The following is a 27,671-nucleotide window of genomic DNA, read 5'->3' on the forward strand; positions in this document are numbered from 1 at the left end:
TGAGAGAACAAACTCTATTTATAGTCGAAAATAGAGTCATTACGAGCAAAAACGGAGGGTCAAACGGAGGAAATAAAGGAGACAATAAATCCCCTTAATGACAACAAAACGGGAATTAAGGAGCATAAATATCCTTAATCACAGAGATTTTGTTTGACCGAGATCCGTTACGGGACTCCAAAAACACACACAAGCCGAGGCCCAAAAAAGATAAGATAACGAGGGGCCTTCGGCCCGGTGCTCTACCCAGTCCCGAACCCGGGCCGCGCTGCCCCGATGCAGCGCCGTGGTATGGAGGCCACTGACTTGAAAACTATATCGGCACGACCGTGGTGGTAATCGTCTCACGCCGGTAATTCCCCAAGGTTAACACTGCGACACCCGTACACAACCACTCGTGTATGAGAGCCTTGGAACAAACAGAAACGAACCCGAAATTACTCGAAAAGAGATGAATATCATATTTGAGAGAGATAAGAGAGATATGAGAATTGTGTGTCTAAAGTGATGAGAGAACAAATTCTATTTATAGTCGAAAATAGAGTCATTACATGGCAAAAACGGAGGGTCAAACGGAGGAAATAAAGGAGACAATAAATCCCCTTAATGACGATCAAAACGGGAATTAAGGAGCATAAATATCCTTAATCACAGAGATTTTGTTTGACGAGATCCGTTACGGGACTCCAAAAACACACACAAGCCAGGCCCAAAAAAGATAAGATAACGAGGGGCCTTCGGCCCGGTGCTCTACCCGATCCCCGAACCGGGCCGCGCCGCCCGATGCGCGCCGTGGTATGGAGGCCACTGACTTGAAAACTATATCGGCACGACCGTGGTGGTAATCGTCTCACGCCGGTAATTCCCCAAGGTTAACACTGCGACACCCGTACACAACCACTCGTGTATGAGAGCCTTGGAACAAACAGAAACGAACCCAGAAATTACTCAGAAACAGATGAATATCATATTTGAGAGAGATAAGAGAGATATGAGAATTGTGTGTCTAAAGTGATGAGAGAACAGCTCTATTTATAGTCGAAAATAGAGCTGTTATAGGCAAAAACGGAGGGTCAAACGGAGGAAATAAAGGAGACAATAAATCCCCTTAATGACAGTCAAACGGGAATTAAGGAGCATAAATATCCTTAATCACAGAGATTTTGTTTGACTGAGATCCGTTACAGGACTCCAAAAACACACACAAGCCAGGCCCAAAAAAAGATAAGATAACAGAGGGCCTTCGGCCCGGTGCTCTACCCAGTCCCGAACCCAGGCCGCGCTGCCCCGATGCAGCGCCGTGGTATGGAGGCCACTGACTTGAAAACTATATCGGCACGACCGTGGTGGTAATCGTCTCACACCGGTAATTCCCCAAGGTTAACACTGCGACACCCGTACACAACCACTCGTGTATGAGAGCCTTGGAACAAACAGAAACGAACCCAGAAATTACTCAGAAACAGATGAATATCATATTTGAGAGAGATAATAGAGATATGAGAATTGTGTGTCTAAAGTGATGAGAGAAACGACTCTATTTATAGTCGAAAATAGAGCTGTTACAGGCAAAAACGGAGGGTCAAACGGAGGAAATAAAGGAGACAATAAATCCCCTTAATGACAGTCAAACGGGAATTAAGGAGCATAAATATCCTTAATCACAGAGATTTTGTTTGACTGAGATCCGTTACAGGACTCCAAAAACACACACAAGCCAGGCCCAAAAAAAGATAAGATAACAGAGGGCCTTCGGCCCGGTGCTCTACCCAGTCCCGAACCCGGGCCGCGCTGCCCCGATGCAGCGCCGTGGTATGGAGGCCACTGACTTGAAAACTATATCGGCACGACCGTGGTGGTAATCGTCTCACGCCGGTAATTCCCCAAGGTTAACACTGCGACACCCGTACACAACCACTCGTGTATGAGAGCCTTGGAACAAACAGAAACGAACCCAGAAATTACTCAGAAACAGATGAATATCATATTTGAGAGAGATAAGAGAGATATGAGAATTGTGTGTCTAAAGTGATGAGAGAACAGCTCTATTTATAGTCGAAAATAGAGCTGTTACAGGCAAAAACGGAGGGTCAAACGGAGGAAATAAAGGAGACAATAAATCCCCTTAATGACAGTCAAACGGGAATTAAGGAGCATAAATATCCTTAATCACAGAGATTTTGTTTGACTGAGATCCGTTACAGGACTCCAAAAACACACACAAGCCAGGCCCAAAAAAGATAAGATAACGAGAGGGCCTTCGGCCCGGTGCTCTACCCAGTCCCGAACCCGGGCCGCGCTGCCCGATGCAGCGCCGTGGTATGGAGGCCACTGACTTGAAAACTATATCGGCACGACCGTGGTGGTAATCGTCTCACGCCGGTAATTCCCCAAGGTTAACACTGCGACACTCGTACACAACCACTCGTGTATGAGAGCCTTGGAACAAACAGAAACGAACCCAGAAATTACTCAGAAACAGATGAATATCATATTTGAGAGAGATAATAGAGATATGAGAATTGTGTGTCTAAAGTGATGAGAGAACAGCTCTATTTATAGTCGAAAATAGAGTCACATTACAAAAAAACGGAGGGTCGAACGGAGGAAATAAAGGAGACAATAAATCCCCTTAATGACAAATCAAACGGGAATTAAGGAGCATAAATATCCTTAATCACGAGATTTTGTTTGACGAGATCCGTTACAGGACTCCAAAAACACACACAAGCCAGGCCCAAAAAAAGATAAGATAACAGAGGGCCTTCGGCCCGGTGCTTTACCCAGTCCCGAACCCGGGCCGCGCTGCCCCGATGCAGCGCCGTGGTATGGAGGCCACTGACTTGAAAACTATATCGGCACGACCGTGGTGGTAATCGTCTCACGCCGGTAATTCCCCAAGGTTAACACTGCGACACCCGTACACAACCACTCGTGTATGAGAGCCTTGGAACAAACGAAACGAACCCGAAATTACTCGAAAAGATGAATATCATATTTGAGAGAGATAAGAGAGATATGAGAATTGTGTGTCTAAAGTGATGAGAGAAACACTCTATTTATAGTCGAAAATAGAGTCATTACGGGCAAAAACGGAGGGTCGAACGGAGGAAATAAAGGAGACAATAAATCCCCTTAATGACATCAAACGGGAATTAAGGAGCATAAATATCCTTAATCACGAGAGATTTTGTTTGACGAGATCCGTTACGGGACTCCAAAAACACATACAAGCCGTGCCCAAAAAAGATAAGATAACGAGGGGCCTTCGGCCCGGTGCTCTACCCAGTCCCGAACCCGGGCCGCGCTGCCCCGATGCAGCGCCGTGGTATGGAGGCCACTGACTTGAAAACTATATCGGCACGACCGTGGTGGTAATCGTCTCACGCCGATAATTCCCCAAGGTTAACACTGCGACACCCGTACACAACCACTCGTGTATGAGAGCCTTGGAACAAACAAAACGAACCCGAAATTACTCGAAATGATGAATATCATATTTGAGAGAGATAAGAGAGATATGAGAATTGTGTGTCTAAAGTGATGAGAGAACATGGCTCTATTTATAGTCGAAAATAGAGTCACATTACGTGCAAAAACGGAGGGTCGAACGGAGGAAATAAAGGAGATAATAAATCCCCTTAATGACAATCACGGGAATTAAGGAGCATAAATATCCTTAACCACGAGAGATTTTGTTTGACCGAGATCCGTTACGGGACTCCAAAAACACACACAAGCCAGGCCCAAAAAAGATAAGATAACGAGGGGCCTTCGGCCCGTGCTCTACCCAGATCCCGAACCGGGCCGCGCCGCCGATGCGGCGCCGTGGTATGGAGGCCACTGACTTGAAAACTATATCGGCACGACCGTGGTGGTAATCGTCTCACGCCGATAATTCCCCAAGGTTAACACTGCGACACCCGTACACAACCACTCGTGTATGAGAGCCTTGGAACAAACGAAACGAACCCGAAATTACTCGAAAAATGATGAATATCATATTTGAGAGAGATAAGAGAGATATGAGAATTGTGTGTCTAAAGTGATGAGAGAACAAATCTATTTATACTCGAAAATAGAGTCATTACATGTGCAAAAACGGAGGGTCGAACGGAGGAAATAAAGGAGACAATAAATCCCCTTAATGACAGTCAAACGGGAATTAAGGAGCATAAATATCCTTAATCACAGAGATTTTGTTTGACTGAGATCCGTTACAGGACTCCAAAAACACACACAAGCCAGGCCCAAAAAAAGATAAGATAACGAGAGGGCCTTTGGCCCTTGTGCTCTACCCATCCGAACCGGCCAGGCCGCCGCGATGCGGTGCGTGGTATGGAGGCCACTGACTTGAAAACTATATCGGCACGACCGTGGTGGTAATCGTCTCACGCCAGGTAATTCCCAAGGTTAACACTGCGACACCCGTACACAACCACTCGTGTATGAGAGCCTTGGAACAAACAGAAACGAACCCAGAAATTACTCAGAAACAGATGAATATCATATTTGAGAGAGATAAGAGAGATATGAGAATTGTGTGTCTAAAGTGATGAGAGAACAGCTCTATTTATAGTCGAAAATAGAGCTGTTACAGGCAAAAACGGAGGGTCGAACGGAGGAAATAAAGGAGACAATAAATCCCCTTAATGACAGTCAAACGGGAATTAAGGAGCATAAATATCCTTAATCACAGAGATTTTGTTTGACTGAGATCCGTTACAGGACTCCAAAAACACACACAAGCCAGGCCCAAAAAAAGATAAGATAACAGAGGGCCTTCGGCCCGGTGCCCTACACCGTCCCGAACCCGGGCCGCGCTGCCCCAATGCAGCGCGCGTGTGTTTGGACCCAAACCCACAAGCCCAACAATCACCACAAAAACCTCCTTGGTCCAATCTCTTACCCACCATTGGACCAAAGTTAATATAAACACAAGACATACATATCTCCTCACCGATGTGGGAGAGTGTATGAACCAAAAAACCAAAAACCTTTGGCTTTACTTGGCATCACACCAACACAACGAAGTTCTCTCACCATTATATTTGTAGTTCATTACTAGAAATAAAGTTGTATTTTTATGTTTTACTGTATTATGTTATATTCAATGTTGTAGTATACGAGTATGGCTCACGAACTCACGAAGCCATGTTTCTGAAATGTAAAACACACTATATTTCCATATCTTTAAAAAAACAAGATAATCTCACACGGAGTTTCATTTGAGTTAGTATTCAATTTTTCATTAAGAGTATGATTTATATACAAAAAAAAACACAAATTATCCTAGAAAGAATGATATATTTACATATTATGGTCACCGTTCTTTGGAAGAATTGACAAGAATAATTCCAACGCAAGTTTCAAATTTCACAAATTTTATATTAGAGAAGAAATTGTGTTTGATATCTAATTGGACTCTTGGTCCCTGAGGTTGATTATTGGAGCTGTTGTGAATGTGGTTTATTCTGTCTGAAAATCATCTAATTAGTTCATGCAATAATACAAATAGCAAGACTATTGTAGCCAGCTAAAATAATGTCAAAAAGTTGAAAACATGCATGTCAAGTTTTGCTTAAGGTCATCAAATTTAATAGGAAATATATACGAGTTCTCTTGCTGGCTACAAATAAACAACTCAAAAGCTAAAAAAAAGCATGCAATTTTTTAAGGCAACAAAGAAAGTTTTAAGACAAAACAATTTAAAAATAGTACTCCTTCTGTCCTAGTCGGTCAATTGTTATTTATTTTCATTTTAAGGAGTAACACAAGTGGATAAATGGATATGTGATGTAGGTAACTCACATGAGAGAGAGCTTTTTTTCTCATTTTTTTCTCATTTTGTTGGTTTTTGTGCCGAAATGAATAGTTAACAAATGACCGGAATGAAGGAAGTACGAATTAACAAACTAATTAATTCAATAATACTCCCTCCATTTTTTAATATATGACGTTTTGCTTTTTTCGAGGTGAACCTTTGACTTTAATATTTACAAAAATATATTTGGTAAAAAATTATAAAAATTATACCATTAAATTCCTTGTGAAAAATTCTTTCATATGAGTATACATATCACTATATTTAATCATATAATTTAAGAGATATTGAAGAGAGAAGTATGTGTCTCGAAGTGTGAGAAAGTCGTATATAGAAAAATAGAGGGAGTATTTTTTAGTAGGGTAGTTTTGTACGTCACCTTATCTTTATTGTATTCTTGCTAACTAATCCAAAAATTTCAAAGATTAGACACAAAAAAGAAGCTAAGATAGTATTATAATTTATACTATAAACCCTAGGGTTTGAATAAAAAAATATATATAGGGTTTGAATCATGAAGAGATAGGGAGAAGGTGAGATATGTTTTTGATTTTTTTTTTAATTTACTAATTTATAACCTAAAAATTCAACCTATAAAACAAGGTCTTCCTCTTCCATTTTTTCTTCATTTCTCAACAACTTCAAGTTACATCAATCAACAAAAACAACCTAAAAAAGGAAGAAATAAATTGATTAAGGAGGTGAAGTCAAAGGGCATCAACTTTCAACCTAATTTAATTTTGAGAAAAATAAATAAATAAGAAAAGATGGGAAGAGCTCCATGTTGTGATAAAGCTAATGTGAAGAAAGGACCTTGGTCTCCTGAAGAAGATGCTAAGCTCAAGGCTTACATTGACAAATATGGTACTGGTAATAATTGGATTGCACTTCCTCAAAAAATAGGTATGTTTAAGTCGTATCAAGTTTTGTTACGATATACTCTACCTGTCTCATCCATTTATTTTTAACGTGAATACGCTCCCTTTTCATTTGGTGAAACTTTAAACAAATATCAAGAAATGGCTGAGACAGATAGAGTATTAGTCGTTGATCTAATAGGTTTGTTAAAAATGTAAAGTTATTTTTGGAAAAAATTAAATTAATTTTCAAAATTAAAGCCATAATTTATATTTTTCTTGCGTTTTATCTGTTACGATTTACTCAATCTGTCTCATCCATTTGTTTTTAACGTTCTATTTTCATTACGAGTGGACTTTTGAACAAATGTCAGTAAATGATTGAGACAGATAGAGTAATAGTTGATCTAATAGATTTAATTTCTTTGATAAAACTACGCTAATTGTACGTCAAAAATTTAAAGTTATTTTTGGAAAAATTAAAATTAATTTTGATGTGAAATGTTTAGGGCTTAAAAGATGTGGAAAGAGTTGTAGGCTAAGGTGGCTCAACTACTTAAGACCAAATATTAAGCATGGTGGTTTCACAGATGAGGAAGACAACATTATTCTCAATCTCTACATTAGTATTGGGAGCAGGTAACATTTTTTCTATACTAATTAATATTCTCGTTCATTTGTTACTTGTCCCTTCTCCTTGGACTAGAATCTTCATTTAAAAAAAAAAAAAAAAAAATTTTATAATTTGTATGACCTTACACAAAATAATGATTGTAAATTAAAGCATGCTCTAATATTATGAATTTATGATGGACCTTTTAGATGGTCGATAATAGCAGCGCAACTACCAGGAAGAACAGATAACGACATTAAGAATTACTGGAACACACGGCTTAAGAAGAAGCTTTTAGGCCGTAGAAAGCAACAAGGCGATATGAACGACTCCAAGGAAGAGGTGGCTCCTCTAAGCAGTTCCGCCTTAGAGCGCCTTCAGCTTCATTTGCAGCTTCAAAACAGTCAACAAGCACAACAAAACTCTTTTTCTTTCTTCAATAACCCTTCAATTTGGCCTAAGTTACACCCTCTTATTCAAGAAAAACTCATCCAAAATAATCTTCAATCTCTCAATCATGTACAACATTTATCATCATACGACACGAATAATCCTGTCGATTTTTACCATCAAAATCCCAATTTCTTACACTCCTCAATTGAAAGTATTAACAACCCTAATGACAATTACATTGGACAAATTGAGGAGTTGGAGAATTCGAGCTTAGGTGGATCACCATCTTCAGATAGCTCAAATGGAGCTATGATTCATAACAATAACAATAACAATAATTTCGCGAGTATTGTGGACTCGACACGTGTTACAGTGACACCCGATGAAGGGTGTATGGATATCCAAAGGGTGTCGAGCTTCCAGACAGACTTAAACAAGCTTCTAGGCAATGATAAAATTGTGAATGAATTCGAGGGTATGACCGGTTGGTGGTCAAGTAATGTCAACTCTACTAATTGTTGGGATGGTTCAAATGTTGTTGATCACTCTGAAAGTAGTACACAAGTTTATCAAGATTATTCTTAATTAGTTTTGAGTTTATTAAGATTATTAAGGTGTTATTAGGGTACGTACGTGTACGTCGGTCGAAATATTGTAAGAGATCATGAAATAACGTGTTGCTATATAGCTATAGAAGGAGATTGTATAGTTAAGTTTTATATATTGTGAAATGTGAATGACGATGTTGATAGATGCAAGGTATATTGTGATCGTAGTAAGCATAGCTAAAATTTGTATGTAATAATATTGTAATTCTCTTACGCATAGTTTTTCATGGTTTATTTCGATTTTCTGTTGCATGTATAGTGAAGATGTGATTCTAGCTTTATGGCTTGGTTAGCAATTCAGCACTTAGAGGGACGAAAATAAACACTGCTAAACATGTGAAGGTGAATATTGATGACTTCAATATTATTGTTTGACTACTTAATTACAATACAACGGTTTATATACAAGGTCGTAATCGGGCGAGTGCGATTGATTGAGTGAGTTGGTGTTTAAGCCTTGTTCTGACTTATGGTTACTCGACCAAGTATGTTGAGCACTCGGCCGAGTACTGGCCACTCGATCGAGTGAGTCCTTTGTACTTGACCGAGTGAGCCGGTCTAAGTTTTATTTTCGTCGGCTCAGTTTGTGGTTAAGGGGATTGTTTATATTTCGCCTAATTAGTGTTGGAAATATACTTGGTGGTTGACAATCCGTCTACTGTCAATGGCAAATGATAAACTTAGATAACGACGATAGAATAAATCACGAATCGTTTTCCTTAAAGAGTATTTCGACCCTTACATTTGCCTCGAGTTGCACAAAATCTCTCGTAGGATAAGACTATCGATTCCCTCACGTTCTAGGTAAATATATATAATCGAGAGAATACAAATGGAGTTTTATAATTTGTTTGTTCTCTCAAAGTCGAAAAGTTTATAAATTGTTATATATTTCATCATGTATACTTGTGGATATATATATACACAAGATGTCATGCACAAACTAGAAAATAATTAGTTACTTTCCAATAGGTATCTTTTGGGATAAATATGATAATGCACAAGTTCTATTTGCATTATAACTTATCAAAAAGCCTACTTGACTTTGAACGAATTTCGACTATACTTAAATGAAACCGGTGATTCACTAAAATCACCAACAATTAGGTTCTAAACATTGTTTTAACCCTACTCTTCTTAAACTCTCCTAAACTCATCTCTCCTCCTTCTATTCATCCTGTGAGAAGATTCATTACGATCGATGGATTAAGGTTTCGATCTCCACCTTTGTTAACAATCTTTTGTGTAATAAGTTTTAATTCTAATTCCTGCAATCAATTTTCTAGTGTGACTAAACCCTAGAATTTGGGAAAAGTGTGAGAATTAGTAATTGGTGTATACTAGATCGATTAATGAAGGGTAGTTAGTAATTGTATGTAATTATTGTTTGTAGGTTATGGATTCATAAGAAGATCGGTTGTGATTATTGATTGCTTGGTTCTTGATTCTTGGAATGTGTTTGGTTATGCTTGGATCGTTAAAAGATAGGGTTACCCTACTCAGTTCAGTTATATGGTTGATTATGAGATTGATGTGGTATATGTTTATATGATTGGATGATTATTATTATTATTATTATTATGTGATTGTGGTTATTGTGATTATATATGGTGGTGGTAGTGTTAGTGATTGTGGTTGGGAATGTGAAGCAATGTCGAGAGATCGACTTCACCCCCGATATCGCTTTAGTGATAATCTCACCTGGAAGATGTGTACATTAAGGATCTGGGTACGCTCGCTGTGGTGAGTAAGGCTTTTGATGTTCAGTACTGCAGTTGCACATCGACAAGGGTTGGTTGCTCGCAGCGGTGAAAGTCAGGGCTTACTCGCTGCGGTGAGAGCCATTAGTGTTCCGCGCTGCGGTTCGGACACAGGTTACTATGGAGTTATGGGGATGAAGGATGGTGTTGGAATTGTTTGTGGATTATTGTATATGATTGTATCTTTCGTACTTGTGATTAATTGTATTGATTGTTACTGACCTTGTGTGTGTTCTGTTGTTTGTTCCTTTGTCTTGTCTGCTGTGATCCATTTGATATTGCCGGAAAATGGTAAGCAATGAGTCTTGACAGGTGGTCTTGTGGTTGCTATGAGCTGATGTTGGGTTGTTGAAGAATGTGTGACATCACCGAGTATCACTTAGTTCAGATGCAGTTATATTTAGTTATTTTGTATTTCCGCTGTTAGACATTTGAATTTGGATTTAAGTTGTAATCAGTATTTTATGAACGAGCTAATAAAGTTTGTTAAACTGCTCTTTTATTATCTATTTGATATGAACTACTCGGACAATCGAGATGGTAACGCCCTTATTTGGTAGGGAAGGTCTTGTTAAAGGCTCATTGGTAAATGGAGGTGTTACATCGACAATCTTGATAAAGACCACCCAGTTAGAAACAATGTTAATAGTAAAAAGGAATTAGTTTGGAGGAATGTAATACCTCGGATATTTGAGATGTTGGGTACTCTATCGAGTAGGGCTTACTCTATCGAGTAAGTCTTTGACGCATTCTGGAGAGTGTTCTACTTCGTAGTCACTCGATCGAGTAGGCGGTACTCGATCGAGTACGTTAGTTACTCGATCAAGTAAGTCGTGTTTTACGGTTTTTCGGCCGGGTTTGATAGTAATGCGTGAAGAGGTATTTAAAGTTATTTCACAGTTCCTTTTACTTTTACTTTTACTTTGATTTTTGAAGCCTTTTTACAAAAGAAAAACAAAGCGACGTTCAAATCCTCTTCTCTATTTGCTATCCAATCAAGGCTAGGGTTGTCGGATTCCTGAGTTCATCATACCTTTGTGATTGTCATCTTGTGGGTAAGTTTTCTATATTGTTTTTATGTCATATAGTTAATGTTAGTTAAACCCCAATTGGGTGATTTGGGGGTGTTTGGGAGTGGTTTTGTGTAGATCTGTAATTATGTGATTATTGATTATAGGAGGTGATTTCGTAGAGGAGCCTTTTTGATCCGCTGCTTTGATTGTTGGTGATTTCGTTTCAGGTAGGATTTCCCTACTCAGTTGACTGCGTAAATAATATAAGAAGGCATGATTGTTTGATTGGCATGATTATTGTTATCGTACTTTGGATTGGCATGTTTACATTGGTATTGTGGATTGGTTGTTTGTTTGTTTGTGGTTCGTGAGGTGTGCCCTTGGCTGAGTGGAATCACTTGCAGGAGTGGCTTTACGCCCTTGATTCGCCCCTTCTGGTTCCCGTCACAAGGGAGATGTGCACATTAATAGACATGGGTTATTCGCTCTATGGTGTTGAGCGGGGCTTAGGTGGTATGGCTGCGGTCCCACTGGCGGTGTGGAATATCTATTGCGATGGATATTCTGGCAGGGCTACACACTTTAGTGTGTAGTCAGGTGTTTGCTGATGAGATGGAGTTGGAGGAATATGATTGTGTAATTGGATGTTGTTGTTACTTATTTTGTTTATACATTAACTGACCACGTTTAAATGTTTTGAAAACTGTGGTGATCCATTCGGGAATGGTAAGCAATTGATTAGCAGGTATTTCTTTAGAGTACGCGCGGGATCTAGCTGGGGATGGAGTCACGACGTGTCAGAGTCTTTAGTATTCCGCTGTGTTGTTAAGACATTTTTACTTTAGTTGGATTTCGGTTTGAGACACTGTATTTTTATATTTCGGTTTTGGTTTTGTTGTACGCACAATAAACTTTATTACTTAAAGTACGTTTCTTTATGGCCTCCTTTGATTATTATACCTCGGATGACCGAGATGGTAGCATCTCCATGTACTAGGGTAGTCTTGGTAAGGCACATTGGTGTATGGGGGTGTTACAAAGTGGTATCAGAGCGACGATTTTGGAACCTGTAACCAATGAATCTAATGAATGTAGAGAGTCAAGTTAAAATGAACCCGAATAGGAGTTGCTAGGAGCTAATGCAAAGGCTTGAGAGACGTCCTAAAGTCGCGAACTTGCCCTTGCAACTTTGAACTGTTTACTATGGGGTGTCATGGGATCGCTACTTGTTATTGTTGTTTCATATGCGTATGTTGGATGAAGTGTATGGTTGAATGGATGATTTGGTTGGAAAAGGTGAAGTAAATGTTGCATAAGAATATGAAATTTATGTTATAAACATGTTTATGTGATGGAAGGTGAATTTATAATGTGGTAATATTAGTAACATGTGAATAAGGGATTTGATGTTGTATATTTATGTTATTGTTTTTACGTAAAGTTATAGAATAAAGCATGCGGGTAGTATGATTCGTGAGCATGACTTGATCGAGTAGGGGTAACTCGATCGAGTAGGGTGAACTTGATCGAGTAAGCGTGGCTCGATCGAGTGGGTATGTTTATGTGTTGGGCAATAGCTACTGGAGTCGTGTTACTCTATCGGGTAAGGGGAGTACTCGATCGAGTGTCTTGTACTCGACTAAGTACGTAAGTGACTTGATCGAGTATGTTTTATGTCAGTTCTGGACAGCTTCTGGAGTTGGGGTACTCGATCGAGTGTGTAGGTTACTCGATCGAGTGACTCCTACTCGATCGAGTATGTGTGGTTACTCGATCGAGTATGTCTTTGTGTGGGTCATATTTGCTTTGGGTCGTAGGTTGTGCTTACGTTTATCTCCCTTTTATAGCTCAAAGATATATCGCCAAAGAGATCAGCCGCTTATGCTAAGGCTCAAGAGATGAGCATTGAGAATATTGCCAAAATGCTTAAGCACCAAGACGTGCTCACTGAGACCCTCAAGAAGTTGGGGAAAGATAAGGAGACGGGGGTAGATTTTGCCAAGATGAGCACTATTATATCTCGCTTCAACCCCACTAACTATGTGGGTACAGGTGCGCCGATTCCGCTCGACAACTGGCATCGGGAGATGGGGAATATCCTTTGGGTGGTGCATTGTCCAAAGGAGTTTAAGGTAGAACAAGCTGCATTCTACCTAAGGGATTCAGCTCGATAGTGGTGGGATAAGGTGAAAGATAATGCCTTAGACATCTATCTGAAGCAAGCTAAGACTGTAATCCGTGATTCGAGTTCAAAAGAGCCATGACGAATAAGTTTGTTCCGGAGCATGTTCGCAGCAAGCTGCGTGATGAGTTCGATTCTTTTAAGATGACTGGGGACATGAGAGTGACAGAGTACTACCAAAAGTTCAACGAGAAGTCAAGGTATGCTGAATCCGGTGAATTTAGCACTTCGTTTCGAGAAAGGGTTGGCTTACTAGATCATGGAGAAACTACCGGCGGGGACTCTTACAGACGTGAAAGAGGTCTATGAGAGAGCTGGACAGGCTGAAAGGTTGGTCGAAATGGCCAAGGAAACTAGGGAGAAGGGCTCGGAGAAGAGGAAGGCTGAGAGTGATGGCGGTGTACAATCTGGTTACAAGCGTGGTAACCACAATCAGACAAGGGCTTATTCTTATGGGTCGGGTTTCAGTGGAGGATCTTCTTACGGGTGATGTGTCCATTTTATATATGATTTTACCCCTCATGTTAGCTCGGTTTTGATTGAATATCACACTTTTATTAATGTTTTTGTGAGCTAATCTTGTGTTCTAGGTGTGTTGCTTGTATTTGTTGCATTTTGTAGGAAATCGAGCATTTGGTAGCTATTTCCCGTCATTTTAGCAAACACCGGAGTTCACTAAGCTAAGTGGAAGCAATCATGATGATAAATAGAAGATGGAGTCCAAAACAAAGGAATGAAAGTCAAGCCCAAAAGGAGGTCCGAAGACCAAGTCAATTGGGAAGCTTAGGATGCAAAATGAAGCATTTACCCGGGTGAATTAAGGGACATTAATCGCAAACATTGGATCCCTTTGAGCATGTAATCAAGTATTAACACCAAATGGCCGGATTCACACGACCCCGATCGGGGTGGCCTGTCCCCAATCGGGGTTACCTTGCTCCATGAGTTTTACATTACGCCCCTATTTTACTATAAATAGGGGCCTTAATCCGTCATTAGGATATATCATTTTTACACTCTCTTACACTTTTATATAACCTTAAGCACACAAATTCTCTTAGTTTTCATATTAGTTTACATTTTGTTAAGCTTTCCTTTGTCAAACAATTTACATTAAGTTTATGGTTCTTTATAATACAATCTTTCCTTTGAAGTTATATTTGGGTTTCAATTTGTGTTCTTCCATTCAAGTTCCAAGTTCTTGTTTCGGTAATTTCGATTCTAGTTTATTACGCTATTGCATTTTCTATAATCGTTGTTTCATAAATTATATTTTAGTTATTAGCATTTCATATTAGTTGTTATTACATTTTGTTATCAAGTTATCATCACTAGTTTATCATTAGCTAGCATTCCTTATTACATTTCTCATATTTATCATCTCACTAATTCACATGTTATTTCTATTTAGTTTATTTATAATTTATAATATTTCATTTAGTTATATTTACATTATAATTATGTTTATTAATTCATATAACATTAGTTTTATTACCAACATGAGTGAGTAGTTTCATATGTCTAGGGAATAGGGAAGCAATGCATGATTAATATTTGTAAATGTTGAATTAGATTGATGTAATATTGTTTAATCGTTTCTATCACATGTTTGCATCGTCTTGATTAATCTTTGTTTAGTGGTCATATTCATTGATTAAGTTTGTTAATTCGTTCTATAAGTCGAGAGGCACAGAATCGAATTAGACTAAGCATGTGTTAGTAGGATGACCTAGTCATAACGAGAGTTCTCTAGGACCCGGTCTATGGTTGACAATAAGGCCGAGAGGTGGTTGTCTTTAAGCCTAAACAATTAACAATGTTATTTATTCCGAGTTTAACATGAACATCTACATACAATTGCCTGTGTAACCCGACTCCCCTAGACTATTTTATCATATATATTTTACATCATTTTATTTACAAGCATTCAAACCAACCAAACAACCAATCGTAATCGACCTTGATAGAATTCTATTCATAGCATTTCATAACGCAATTCCCATCTCCTTGTGTTCGACCCCTTGAACTACACATTTATTTGTGTCTAGGGAATTTTATCTTTGATTAAGTACACGATAAGCCTATCAACGGGTGTGGTTGTGGTAGTAGCAGCAGCTGGAGCATCGCATGTTTTAATTGTGACGGTGTTGGCCACAAGAGGCATGAGTGTACTAGTGCAGTGGGGAGGGACTTTCAGAGACAGTCCCATGGGAACTTTTCTCAGGGACCAACGCAGAGCTATGCTAGTGACCGGCCAGCTGGGTCGTGGAATAACCAAGGTGGGCAGAGTAATAACAATGGTGGTTTCAACCGCAATTGCGGTAATTCTTATCAACGACCGGCGGCTAATAACAATCAGGTGTCAGCTGCCAAGCCTACTACATTAGCTAGTACGGTACAAGGGGAGGTCAAAAGAGCAGTGGCAAACTTTTTATGATGGATAACAAAGCTGCGGAGGATGATGCTAATGTGATCACCGATACTTTTCTTGTTAACAACGTCCTTACTTTTGTTTTGTTTGATTCAGGGGCGTCACACTCGTTTGTATCGTCAAGTCATGCTAAGTCTATGGGTTTGGGGGAGACAATGTCTGTAAAATATGAAGTTTTTATACCGTATGGGGAGTCAGTGTCTTGTGGAAAACTGTATAAAGGGTTGTCCATGGTTATTGGGCAAGTTGATCTTCCAGTTGACTTGTTGGATTTCCCTATGGATGGTTTTGAGATGATTGTCGGGATGGACTGGTTGGGTAAGTATAAGGCTAAAATAGACTGTCACCAAAAGAAAGTGTCTTTAAGAGGTCATAAGGGAGCTAGTGTGTCTTATCGTGGGTTTGTTATCAAACCCAAAGTCAAAGTGATTGCAGCGGTGACATTGAAGTCTTACTTGAGGAAGGGGTGTCCTTTGATACTTTGCCATGTGAAAGATACTCACATGGTAGAACCGACAGCAGCTGAGATATCAGTGGTGGGAGAGTTTCCAGATGTTTTTCCGGATGAGATACCGGGATTACCGCCGAAGAGAGAGATCGATTTCAGTGTGGAGTTGAAATCAGGGACGAGACAAATCTCTAAGGCCCCGTACCGCATGGGTCCTAAGGAGTTAGAGGAGTTAAAAAAACAGTTGAATGATTTGGTAGACAAGGGGTACATTAGATCAAGTGTATCGCCTTGAGTTGCACTAGTCTTGTTTGTGAAGAAGAAGGATGGGAGTTTGAGGTTGTGTATCGACTACAGAGAGTTGAACCATGTTATCGTGAAGAATATGTATCCTTTACCGAGGATAGATGATCTTTTTTACCAGTTGAATGGAGCTGGTGTCTTTTCGAAAATTGATCTAAGGTCGGGGTACCATCAGGCGAGGATTCGGGATGAAGACATACCAAAGACAGCTTTTCGATCGCGGTATGGTCACTATGAGTATGTGGTGATGCCGTTTGGGTTGACTAATGCGCCATCAGAGTTTATGGATCTGATGAACCGGGTTTTCAACCAGTACTTGGATCAGTTTGTGGTGGTGTTTATAGATGACATCGTAGTCTATTCCAAGATTAAGGAGGAGCACAAGGAGCACTTACGATTGGTGTTGCAAACTCTATGTGGCAACCAATTGTATGCAAAGTTGTCTAAGTGTGAGTTCAGGTTAGAGAAAGTGGCTTTCTGAACCATGTGATCTCTAAAGAGGGTGTAGCTGTTGATCCTAGCAAGATTGAGGCGGTGTCTAACTGGGAGGTGCCAAAGAATGTGGCCGAGATAAGGAGTTTCTTGGGTTTGGCAGAGTATTATCGACGGTTCGTGAAAGACTTTTCAAAGATTGCCAGACCTATGATAGCTTTGATGAGGAAAGAGAACAGGTTTCGTTGGGATGAAAGTTGTGAGACGGCATTCCAAACATTAAAGGAGTGTTTGACCACGGCTCCAGTCTTGGCTTTACCTAAAGGGAGTGAGAATTTCGAGGTGTATACAGATGTTTCAAAGAACGGGTTGGGTTGTGTGTTGATGCAGAATGGGAAAGTCATTGCCTATGCTTCTAGGCGGTTGAAGTCTTATGAGGAGAACTATCCGAGGCATAATCTAGAGTTGGATGCAGTTGTTTTTGCTCTCAAGACTTGGAGACACTATCTATATGGGGCGACCTTTAAGGTGTTTTCTGATCACAAAAGTTTAAAATACATCGTTACTCATAAGAAGTTGAATATGCGACAGAGGAGGTGGATGGAGCTCATTGGAGACTATGACATGGATATTATATACCATGAAGGGAAAGCGAATATTGTGGCTGATGCGTTGAGTAGGAAGAGTGTGCATTCTCTATGCGCAGCTATGTCACTGACGAGGTTAAAAGATGAAGTGACCAAGATGGGGATACATTTGACAGAAGAGGGATGCTAGGGGAGATTTGACAGTTGAACCGGATCTTTATGATGATATTCGCAGGAAACAGGTTCTTGATCCTAAGATTCAGGAGTGAAGGGCTGGAGTAGAGAAGAGAACAGTGTCTCGGTTCTCTATTTATTCTGATGGGAGTGTTCGGTTTGATGGGAGATGGTGTGTGTCTAAGGATGAGGAGCTGAAAAAGATGATCATGACAGAGGCTTATTGCACTCCGTATTCAGTGCATCCAGGTGGCGATAAGCTTTATAAGGATCTTAAGTAGACGTTTTGCTGGCCTGGGATAAAGAGGGAGACAGCTGAGTTTGTGGCTCGATGTTTGACTTGCCAGAGAGTCAAAGGGGAGGAGCGAAGACCGCAAGGTAAGATTCAGTCTCTAGAGGTACCTGAGTGGAAATGGGAATCTATCTCCAAGGATTTCATTGTGGGATTACCGAGGACTCGGCAAGGTAATAACATGATTTGGGTGATCGTTGATCATTTGACCAAGTCAGCTCATTTTATTCCCATGAAAGATACGTGGAGTAAGGTGCAGTTGGCAAATGGCTACAAGAAGAATGTAGTAAGGTTACATGGGGTGCCAAAGGACATTGTGTCAGATCGGGATGCGAAATTCATTTCTCGGTTTTGGTATAAGTTGCAGGAATTGATGGGGACTACTTTGAAGATGAGTACTGCATTTCATCCTACGACAGATGGGCAAACGGAGAGAACAATCAAGACTTTGGAGGACATGTTAAGGGCTTATGTGATGGAATTTGGTGGTAGCTGGGAAGATAGATTGGATCTGATTGAGTTTTCTTACAACAACAGCTAGCATACGAGTATTAGGATAGCTCCGTTTGAGGCGTTGTATAGGAGGAGATGCAGGAGTCCGATTTATTGGGATGATAGCGCAGAGACAGTGGTTTTAGGACCACAGATGGTACAAGATATGGTTGAACAAGTGAAGTTGATTCGGCAAAAGATGAAGGCGGCCCAGGATCGACAAAAGTGTCACCTATGCGTGGGGTGATGCGATTTGGTAAGAAAGAGAAGCTAAGTCAGAAGTTCATTGGCCCTTATGAGATTTTGGATCGTGTGGGAGAGGTTGCTTATCGGTTAGCTTTGCCACCAGCTTTGGATCGTGTACACAATATGTTTCATGTATCTCAACTACGGAGGTATGTGAGTGACCCTTCTCATGTGCTAGAGGTTGAGAACATCGAGTTGGATAAATCCTTGTCTTATCTTGAAGTACCAAAAGAGATTCTAGATCGCAAGGTTCGCAAGACTAGAACTGGGGAGACAGTGTTGCTAAAGGTTTTGTGGTCTAATCACAACGTTGAGGAAGCAACTTGGGAGGCCGAGGAAGCTATAAAAGAGCGTTATCCGTCTCTTTTTGATTAGGTATGTGTGGTTACGGGGACGTAACCATGTTTCTTTAAAGGGGGTAGGAGATGATCGTATAAGGTTCTGATACGGTTTTGGTGAGTTTTGGTGAAGTTTAGTATATGTTTTGGGTTGTTAAGTTATGTTTTAAGTTTTTGTTGTGAGTTATAGTTGTGTCGTTGCGTTATAGTTGAGTATAGTGAGTTTGTTTTTCAGTATGGGTGTGAACTTCGAGGACGAAGTTTATTTTTAAGGAGGGAAGACTGTAATACCTCAGATATTTGAGCTGTTGGGTACTCTATCGAGTAGGGCTTACTCTGTCGAGTAAGTCTTTGATGCTTTCTGGAGAGTGTTCTGCTTCGTAGTCACTCGATCGAGTAAGGGCAACTCGATCGAGTAGGCGGTACTCGATTGAGTACGTAAGTCGTGTTTTACGGTTTTTCGGTTGGGTTTGATAGTAATGCCTGAAGAGGTATTTAAAGTTATTTCACAGTTTTTTTTACTTTTACTTTTATTTTCTAAACCTTTTTACAAAAGAAAAACAAAGCGACGTTCAAATCCTCTTCTCTCTTTGCTATCAAATCAAGGCTAGGGTTGTCGAATTTATGAGTTCATTATACTTTTGTGATTGTCATCTTGTGGGTAAGTTTTCTATATTTTTTTTTATGTCATATAGTTAATGGGGTTTTTGGGAGTGGTTATGTGTAGATTTGTAATTATGTGATTATTGATTATAGGAGGTGATTTCGTAGAGGAGCCTTTTTGATCTGCTGCTTTGATTGATGGTGATTCCGTTTCAGGTAGGGTTTCCCTACTCAGTTGACTGCGTAAATAATATAAGATGGCATGATTGTTTGATTGGCATAATTATTGTTATCGTACTTTGGATTGGCATGTTTACATAGGTATTGTGGATTGGTTGTTTGTTTGTCAGTGGTTCACGACGTGCGCCCTCGGCTGAGTGAAGTCACTTGCGAGAGTGACTTCACGCCCTTGATTCGCCCCTTATGGTTTCCGTCACAAGGGGGATGTGCACATTAATGGACATGGGTTATTCGCTCTATGGTGTTGAGCGGGACTTAGGTGGTACGGCTGTAGTCTCCACTGGCGGTGTGGAATATCTATTGCGATGGATATTCTGGCAGAGCTACACAATTTAGTGTGTAGTGAGGTGATTGCTGATGAGATGGAGTTGGAGGAATGTGATTGTGTAATTGGATGTTGTTGTTGCTTATTTTGTTTATACAGTAACTGACCCCGTTTAAATGTTTTGAAAACTGTGGTGATCCATTCAGGGATGGTGAACAGGTTATTAAGAGGTATTTCTTTGGAGTACGCACGGGATATAGCTGGGGATAGAGTCACAATGTGTAATACCCGCCCTTTTAGGGACCCTTTGACCAGCGTTGACTGACCATGGGAGCGGTAGTAGTCTTAGAAGAGTGTGCCAAAACCATCTTGGGCTGCGTGTTAAGAGTGGTACTCGATAGAGTAGAGGCTACTCGATCGAGTAGCTAGGTTACTCGATCGAGTAGGGGGCCACTCGATCGAGTATGTTGGGTACTCGATCGAGTACCTAGTTTTCAGCGAGGGTTTTATATCGCGTTTTGTTAAATCCGCAAATCACTTCCGCCACTGTCCTCCTATCCTTCAGTCGCCTCTTTCCCTTCCTTTCACCTCAAAACCTCCATGGAAGCCTTTTGAAGATCCTTGAACCTTAGGAGGACGTCACTTGTGTCGGGTAGCGGTCTCTTGCTGATTTTTCTCCCTAATAGGTATGTCATAATCATCATCCGTGTCTTTGTTCTTTTAGTTAGGGTTTGCCTGTTAGTAATAGATGATGGTATTCTGGTTATAGGCGTTGCTTGGTCGCTGGACATGTTATCTGTCGGCGTGGATTGGTTGCGGTGGCTTAAAGGTAGGTTCGCCTACTCAGTTTCTGTAGATGGTCTAGTGTGTCGGTCGTTGTGACAGTATTGTGATTGTTTGACATAGTAATTGCATTGTGACGATTGTGATTGTGATTGTGATTGTTGTCTGTGGTTCTCGAGGCGTGTCCTCGGCTGAGTGGGGTCACTTGCGGGAGTGGCTTCACGCCCTAGTTTCGCCCTCCGTGGAACACGCCACGGGAGGGGATGTGCACATTAATGGACAGGGTTATCGCTCGGTATGATGAGCGGGGATTTGGTGGGTACGGCTGCGGTCCCCACAGGCGGGGCTGTCCAGTGGACGATCGATGATGAGAGATTGGTTGGATTGTTGTGGATTGTGTGTGTGAGATTGATAGCGTCGTATTGTGTTGTTAGTTGTAGTTGTTATTGCTGTGTCTTATCTCAGTACTGACCTTGTGTGGTTGTTTGTTTGTTATGTGTCTGCCGTGATCCCTTATGGTGAGCAGTCGGTCTTAGCAGGTGTTGGTGATGTTGATAGCTGGAGTCCGGGCAGGGATGAGTTCTCACGAGATACGATGGTCATAGCGAGTAGTCTTTGAGTTGTATCTTTATATCGTTTGTTGGTTTAAATCGCTTGTAATATAACTTAATAGTTCTTTTATCGACATTTGATTATTACTAACCTCGGGCAACCGGGATGGTAACGTCCTTATATCCTAAGGAAGGCCTAGCTAAGGCTCCTCTGAATATGGGGGTGTTACAAAGTGGTATCAGAGCGACGATTTTGGAACCTGTAACAAATGAACATAATGAACGTAGGGAGTCTAATAAAATGAACCTGGTGTATGTGTAATGGGAGCCCCAGCTGATGCTAGATTTTGGGTGAGTAGGCGCCCTCATTTCAAAATCTTGGCCCCATGACACTTAAGCCAGTCACATGGTATGGGAATGTGGAGTCCGTGTGTCTATGGGTGATATGTATGTTAATTGTACCGGAGCTACCTCCGGTTAAGTTTTTGTTAGAATTAATAGGGGTGTGTTAGTGATATATTAGGCCGGGTATGGTAATTGTTGATGAGATTATTGAAGTTCTTTGAATGATTAGTGAGCTTATATGATGGTTATGAGATATGTGACGAAAGTTATGAAATAGAAATGCGTGAAAGTGTGGAATTGAATGTTGTGACATGAATAGTGAACACGTAGGTGTTTTCTATAAGTTAGTGATGACGGGAGTCATCTACGAGTTTATAAATCCACAGTAATCACTATGATGATAGTTATAGTATAGTTGAGTTATAATTCGAGACATAGCATATAGTAATGCGTTTATGCCTACTTGTTGGTTGAAATTTTTCCGCTTTGCGTCTTTGTTCGATTAAATGCAAGATGAATTGCTTACGATAGAATATAAGACATGATTGAATAATTTGTTTGAAAAGTATGTATTTGTGTGATGAATGAAAGGAAGAATTGATGTTAATTATATGTTTCAAATTGAAGTGAACACGAGTTTAGTAGTAGCAAGTGAAGTAAGATTAAGTGTGATAAGATGGCACGATTAGGTTTATAAATAACTCGGTGACAGGTAAACCGAGTTGGGTAACTTGTATAGCGTAGTGTGACGTGTCTCTTAGTTGTTGAAGGATTGCATTTTGCGTGACAATGGTTGTAATACGTGATCGAAGCGATAATTAGTGCCGAATTCCGAACTTAGTTTGGGATCGACACGCGGTGTTATTTTGCAGGTATCTTTGATTTACGTCGTACTTCTGACTGAGTACTTAACTATACATGACCGAGTGCGGGTGTTTACTAGACCGAGTAGACCTCACTCGATCTAGTTAGGAAGCTATGATGTCGGGATGTGGGAAAAATTCCTGCAGATACTCGATGATTTAGCTCCTACTCGATCGAGTAGGGTGGTACTCGATCGAGTACCCCAGGCACTCGATCGAGTAGGTTACTGTACAGCGAATCCTACGGGTTTTCTAAAACCCCTAATCTTTCTATTTCTTATTCTTCTTCCCCTATTTTTTTTTCGACACACCTAAACCTAAACTACTCTCAAATTCCTTACTTCCTCTCAAACCTTCTCATACTCTTGGGTTAGTGGTGATTCTTGGGTTAATTTCTTTGCTTAATTTCGTTTCTTTACTTTGCCACTCAATCAAGGTATGCTATTCTTCCTAATGTACATGGTTTATTGATTTGAATGTGCTAGAAAAGTAAACAATCTAAAATTTTCGATTATTATGACCAATTTGGTGCTTTTAATTGTTGAAATATGATTCACATGCCTTCTTTCCATGTTTGTTGGTGGCTAATTGCTGTAAATTAGATTAGAAATTGCAAAATTTGAAATCGAAATTTCTAGGGTTTCCAAAATTGAAATCGATTTTTGGTTGTTTTACAATGGTTAGATGGTAGAATTGAGCCTTAAATATTGTTTATGTCATGTTGGAGGATAGATTTTGATGATTTGACCTTAGAAAGTTGCCTTAAAACTCCGTCTTAAAAGTGCCTCAAATGGAAATTCGTGATTTATAATTGGAAAATTGATGTTGTGAATGACATTATAAGCATAAGTTAAACTTCAATATGATAATAGAAACGATAATTGATGAAAATATGCCAAGATTATCACAGCTGTAAAGACCGTCTGAAAATTTTAATTGAGTTGTTGTTCATAATAGTGAAGGGTGATAATGATATGTTCTAAGTTATTCTTGTCCATGAACTAGTAAGAATACCTCACATGTGATTAGAAGTGTGTTTGGGATAACCTTAGAATCATGCTAAGATATTCGAATTTGTTGAGCATACGTAATCACCATGATAATTTCTTTCACAACTATGGCCTATGAGTATTAGTAAACTGAGCTTGTATGTCAAAAATTTGGAAACCGTTGACGAATGTGTGTACATAGTGTGATATTCAAGGTTAATAGCATGAAGTATGTGCTTCACATGTCAAATTTGTTGGTGAAATTGTGTACTTAGCTGAGTATGTTGAATTCAAATTACATGAAATAAATATTTGCATGTTTATACAAGTTGTTTGAACTTATGCCTAAAGCAGATGCCGAAACTGAACCTTGGAATCTGCCAAAGTAAACGGGGGAGGGGTAATCCACCTGAGATGGGGGAAGGGAGTGGACCTGTGGTACCCGCAGTTCCCGAATACCCTTCAGTGGTTTTTGTTGACTTCAAGCAGAGGGAGCGTTTTGTAGCCTTACAAAAACGCAAAATGAGACCTACGAGGTGTATAGACACTACTGTGTTAGAGGAGTTGGAGATAGAGACGGATGTCCGTCACATTTTCGAGACCTTGGGTCTTATGGGTTTGTATAGGCTGAGGAAACACACTTATCCTTTTCTCACTTTGGAGTTTATGAGCTCCTTTATCTATGACCCTGCTGGCCAAACCGTTGAATTTCGGTTAATGAACACTAGTTTCTTGCTTTCTATGGATCAATTTGCTGCTCACCTTGGGTTGGCTAAGCCTCATAAGGACTCCATTACCGATATTCCAGCAGTGCGGTGTATGCCGCCGATGCCTTGTCGGGGGAAGCAAGCTCCCACCTCGAGCAACATGCTGATTAATGACGTTCAACATGTTACCTTGAGGGTCTTTCTCCGTTCTCTTTTGAACCTCCTTTATGACGAAAAGGATATCGAAGGTGAATAATCATGAGGTCTTGCTTCGATGTCTTACCTCAAACCGGAGCGGGCCAGGAAAGTGGTCTTTAATGCTCCTTCTATGGTTTGTCTTTGCCCTTGCCTTGATGGCTTCTTCCTCTTCCCGTACACGAGTTGTGGCGCTATCGCCACTCGGTTAGCTGAAAAGCTAACCTCTTTTGAGGCCTCTTCGGAGTACGTGCCTCTAGCTACCCCAGTGCCCACTATGGACCGTGCCTACTATCTCGACCTGAAGTGGTTGAGGACCTTGGTGACAGCGACCTAGCGTGGAGGGTGTGGGGTATGAGTTGGATGAAAATTCCAGCTCCTGAGCACCTCCCACCGACAGAGCCCTTGGAGCCGGCGGTAGTGGCTGTGGATGTGGACGATGAGGAGGAGGAGGAGGAGGAGGATGAGGATAGACCCCGCCAGCTGCAGACCTATCTCATCGACGACACCATCCTGGAGGTGATGCCGGAGCCGACGAAGGGCGAGAATGCGGGAGTTGCGGTGGTAGAGAGACCCAGATTGGGGAGGGGACCCCGTCGAGTGAGGGAGAGGGCCTCGGAGACTAGGCCACGGCCGGTAGCGCCACGCAAAGAAGCGCATCCTTTCCCGTGCTACCCTTACCTCGACACCCGGAGACGCGATCCGGCTACTTGGCGGATAGAGTGTCATCTACCTTGACACTCCGGAACATGCACGAGATGGCGTACGCTCAGGGGATAGGGACCGAGGGACCGCATCCGATTTGGTGGAGTGGAGTTGGGGACTACTCGGTGTTTTCCATTCCTACGGGGTGGATCGGTCGGCGTGGGGGCACCTCAGTCCTTTCCTTACGGTGGCTTGACTCCATGGTACGTGGGCCCGGGAGCGGGAGCGGGAGTGGATGCGGGGATCGGGTCATCGGGAGCGGTACTTGGTGGTGGTGATGATGAGGTGATGTTTGAGCAAAGAAGCGGCACGGGGAGGAGTGATACTCCTTGTTTTATCCTTGTTGATGGTAGTTGGTATTAGTGGTTAGTAGTATTGCTAGACTTTAGTAGTTGTTTCGTTGAGACTTTATTTTGGACTTGTATTGTGGCCATAAGGCCGGATTTATTACTTACCTATGTGCAGGATTGATTTTGGGGTCGGGAAATCATCTCGACCCAAGTTATGTGACGGCTATATATATATATATGTGTTAGTTTATGACAGGTTTTATAAGGAACTTGGCGTGTAGGTACTCGATAGAGTACCCGTACTCTATCGAGTAGCTGCGGAAGACGGGATAAAAGCATTCGACTGTAGGCTACTCGATCGAGTAGCCAAGACACTCGATCGAGTAGCATGGCACTCGATCGAGTATCGCTACCTACTCGATCGAGCAGCACTGTTACAGGAGGTTTTCGAAAATTAAAAATGTCCAATTGTTTTATAATTGCAAGTTTAATGTTTAGTGTGGCTATTAGTGAATAGTTACACCTTTAAATCATTAATTTCATATGTTGGAAGTCGTGTTTGAAGTTTTATAAGCGTATTTGTCACAATTAGTGAAGCGGTAATAATTTCTTGTTACTTTAATGTTGCATACGCCCCATTACGATCTATTATCGGAATTGTACCTTCTCGTACATTTGTGTATACCATGTTAACATGTGTTGTCAAAGGTGACTAGTTATTCCGGTGGCTTGTGTATGATTTCTAATTTAACGAGTATATAGTTAGCGAGTAATGTCCATAACAAATAAAATGGTTTTCTTTAATGTTATGATGCAAATAATAAGTAATATGCGTTGAAATTTGGGTGGTGAACTTCGGGGACGAAGTTCCTTTTTAGAGGGGAAGAGTAATGTCGCGAAATAAAAAGGCTGTTTTTGAATAATGCTTTGCTTGTTTATAATGTTGTTGGTATTATGTTTTGCTTTAATTACAAAAATTTCTGAAGTATAACGGATTACTTTAGTTCTTTAAAGTGAAGGTGGTTGTATGTTTCAAGAGACGGTCACGAAGAATAGTTATAGTGCGATGAATCGTATTTGAATCACGTTGCCGAGTAACATGGTGGCATTAGTTGTACCACATGAAAGTTGATGTGAGACATGTTCTAGATTGATAGTTTGATAGTTGTTACTGTATGTTGGGTGATCGTGGGTGGTGATTCGCATTGCGAGTTTGATGTTTTATATAAATATAGAGTAACGGTTGACGGTGATAACGCTCGCATGACAGTAGTAAGAATCGATAGGTATAGATGTAGACGGTGATGATGATGACATGGGGGGGGGGATGGTATTTCCAAGGAGTTATGGTTTGAGCGGAAAGAGTGGTGAGGTCATGTTGTTCCCGTGTCTCGAGCGGGAGATAGGTGAGTTGAACTTCGGGGATGAAGTTCTTTTTAAGGGGGGAAGACTGTAATACCCGCCCTTTTAGGGACCCTTTGACCAGCGTTGACTGACCATGGGAGCGGTAGTAGTCTTAGAAGAGTGTGCCAAAACCATCTTGGGCTGCGTGTTAAGAGTGGTACTCGATAGAGTAGAGGCTACTCGATCGAGTAGCTAGGTTACTCGATCGAGTAGGGGGCCACTCGATCGAGTATGTTGGGTACTCGATCGAGTACCTGGTTTTCAGCGAGGGTTTTATATCGCGTTTTGTTAAATCCGCAAATCACTTCCGCCACTTTCCTCCTATCCTTCAGTCGCCTCTTTCCCTTCCTTTCACCTCAAAACCTCCATGGAAGCCTTTTGAAGATCCTTGAACCTTAGGAGGGCGTCACTTGTGTCGGGTAGCGGTCTCTTGCTGAGTTTTTTCCCTAATAGGTATGTCATAATCATCATCCGTGTCTTTGTTCTTTTAGTTAGGGTTTGCCTGTTAGTAATAGATGATGGTATTCTGGTTATAGGCGTTGCTTGGTCGCTGGACATGTTATCTGTCGGCGTGGATTGGTTGCGGTGGCTTAAAGGTAGGTTCGCCTACTCAGTTTCTGTAGATGGTCTAGTGTGTCGGTCGTTGTGACAGTATTGTGATTGTTTGACATAGTAATTGCATTGTGACGATTGTGATTGTGATTGTGATTGTTGTCTGTGGTTCTCGAGGCGTGTCCT

The 27,671-nt window shown here is 40.9% G+C and overlaps 1 protein-coding gene across 1 annotated transcript; it reads left to right on the top strand.

Moving 5' to 3' along the window:
- The first annotated feature begins 6,451 nt into the window (after positions 1–6,451).
- LOC141595830 (transcription factor MYB36-like) lies at positions 6,452–8,505 on the top strand. The gene is made up of 3 exons (XM_074415790.1): positions 6,452–6,727; positions 7,191–7,320; positions 7,504–8,505. The coding sequence occupies exons 1-3, from the start codon at positions 6,592–6,594 to the stop codon at positions 8,270–8,272; spliced, it is 1,035 nt and encodes a 344-aa protein (XP_074271891.1). The 5' UTR covers positions 6,452–6,591; the 3' UTR covers positions 8,273–8,505.
- Positions 8,506–27,671: the final 19,166 nt, after the last annotated feature.

The sequence above is a fragment of the Silene latifolia genome, chromosome 8 (assembly GCF_048544455.1).
Source record: "Silene latifolia isolate original U9 population chromosome 8, ASM4854445v1, whole genome shotgun sequence".
Lineage (NCBI taxonomy): Eukaryota > Viridiplantae > Streptophyta > Magnoliopsida > Caryophyllales > Caryophyllaceae > Silene > Silene latifolia.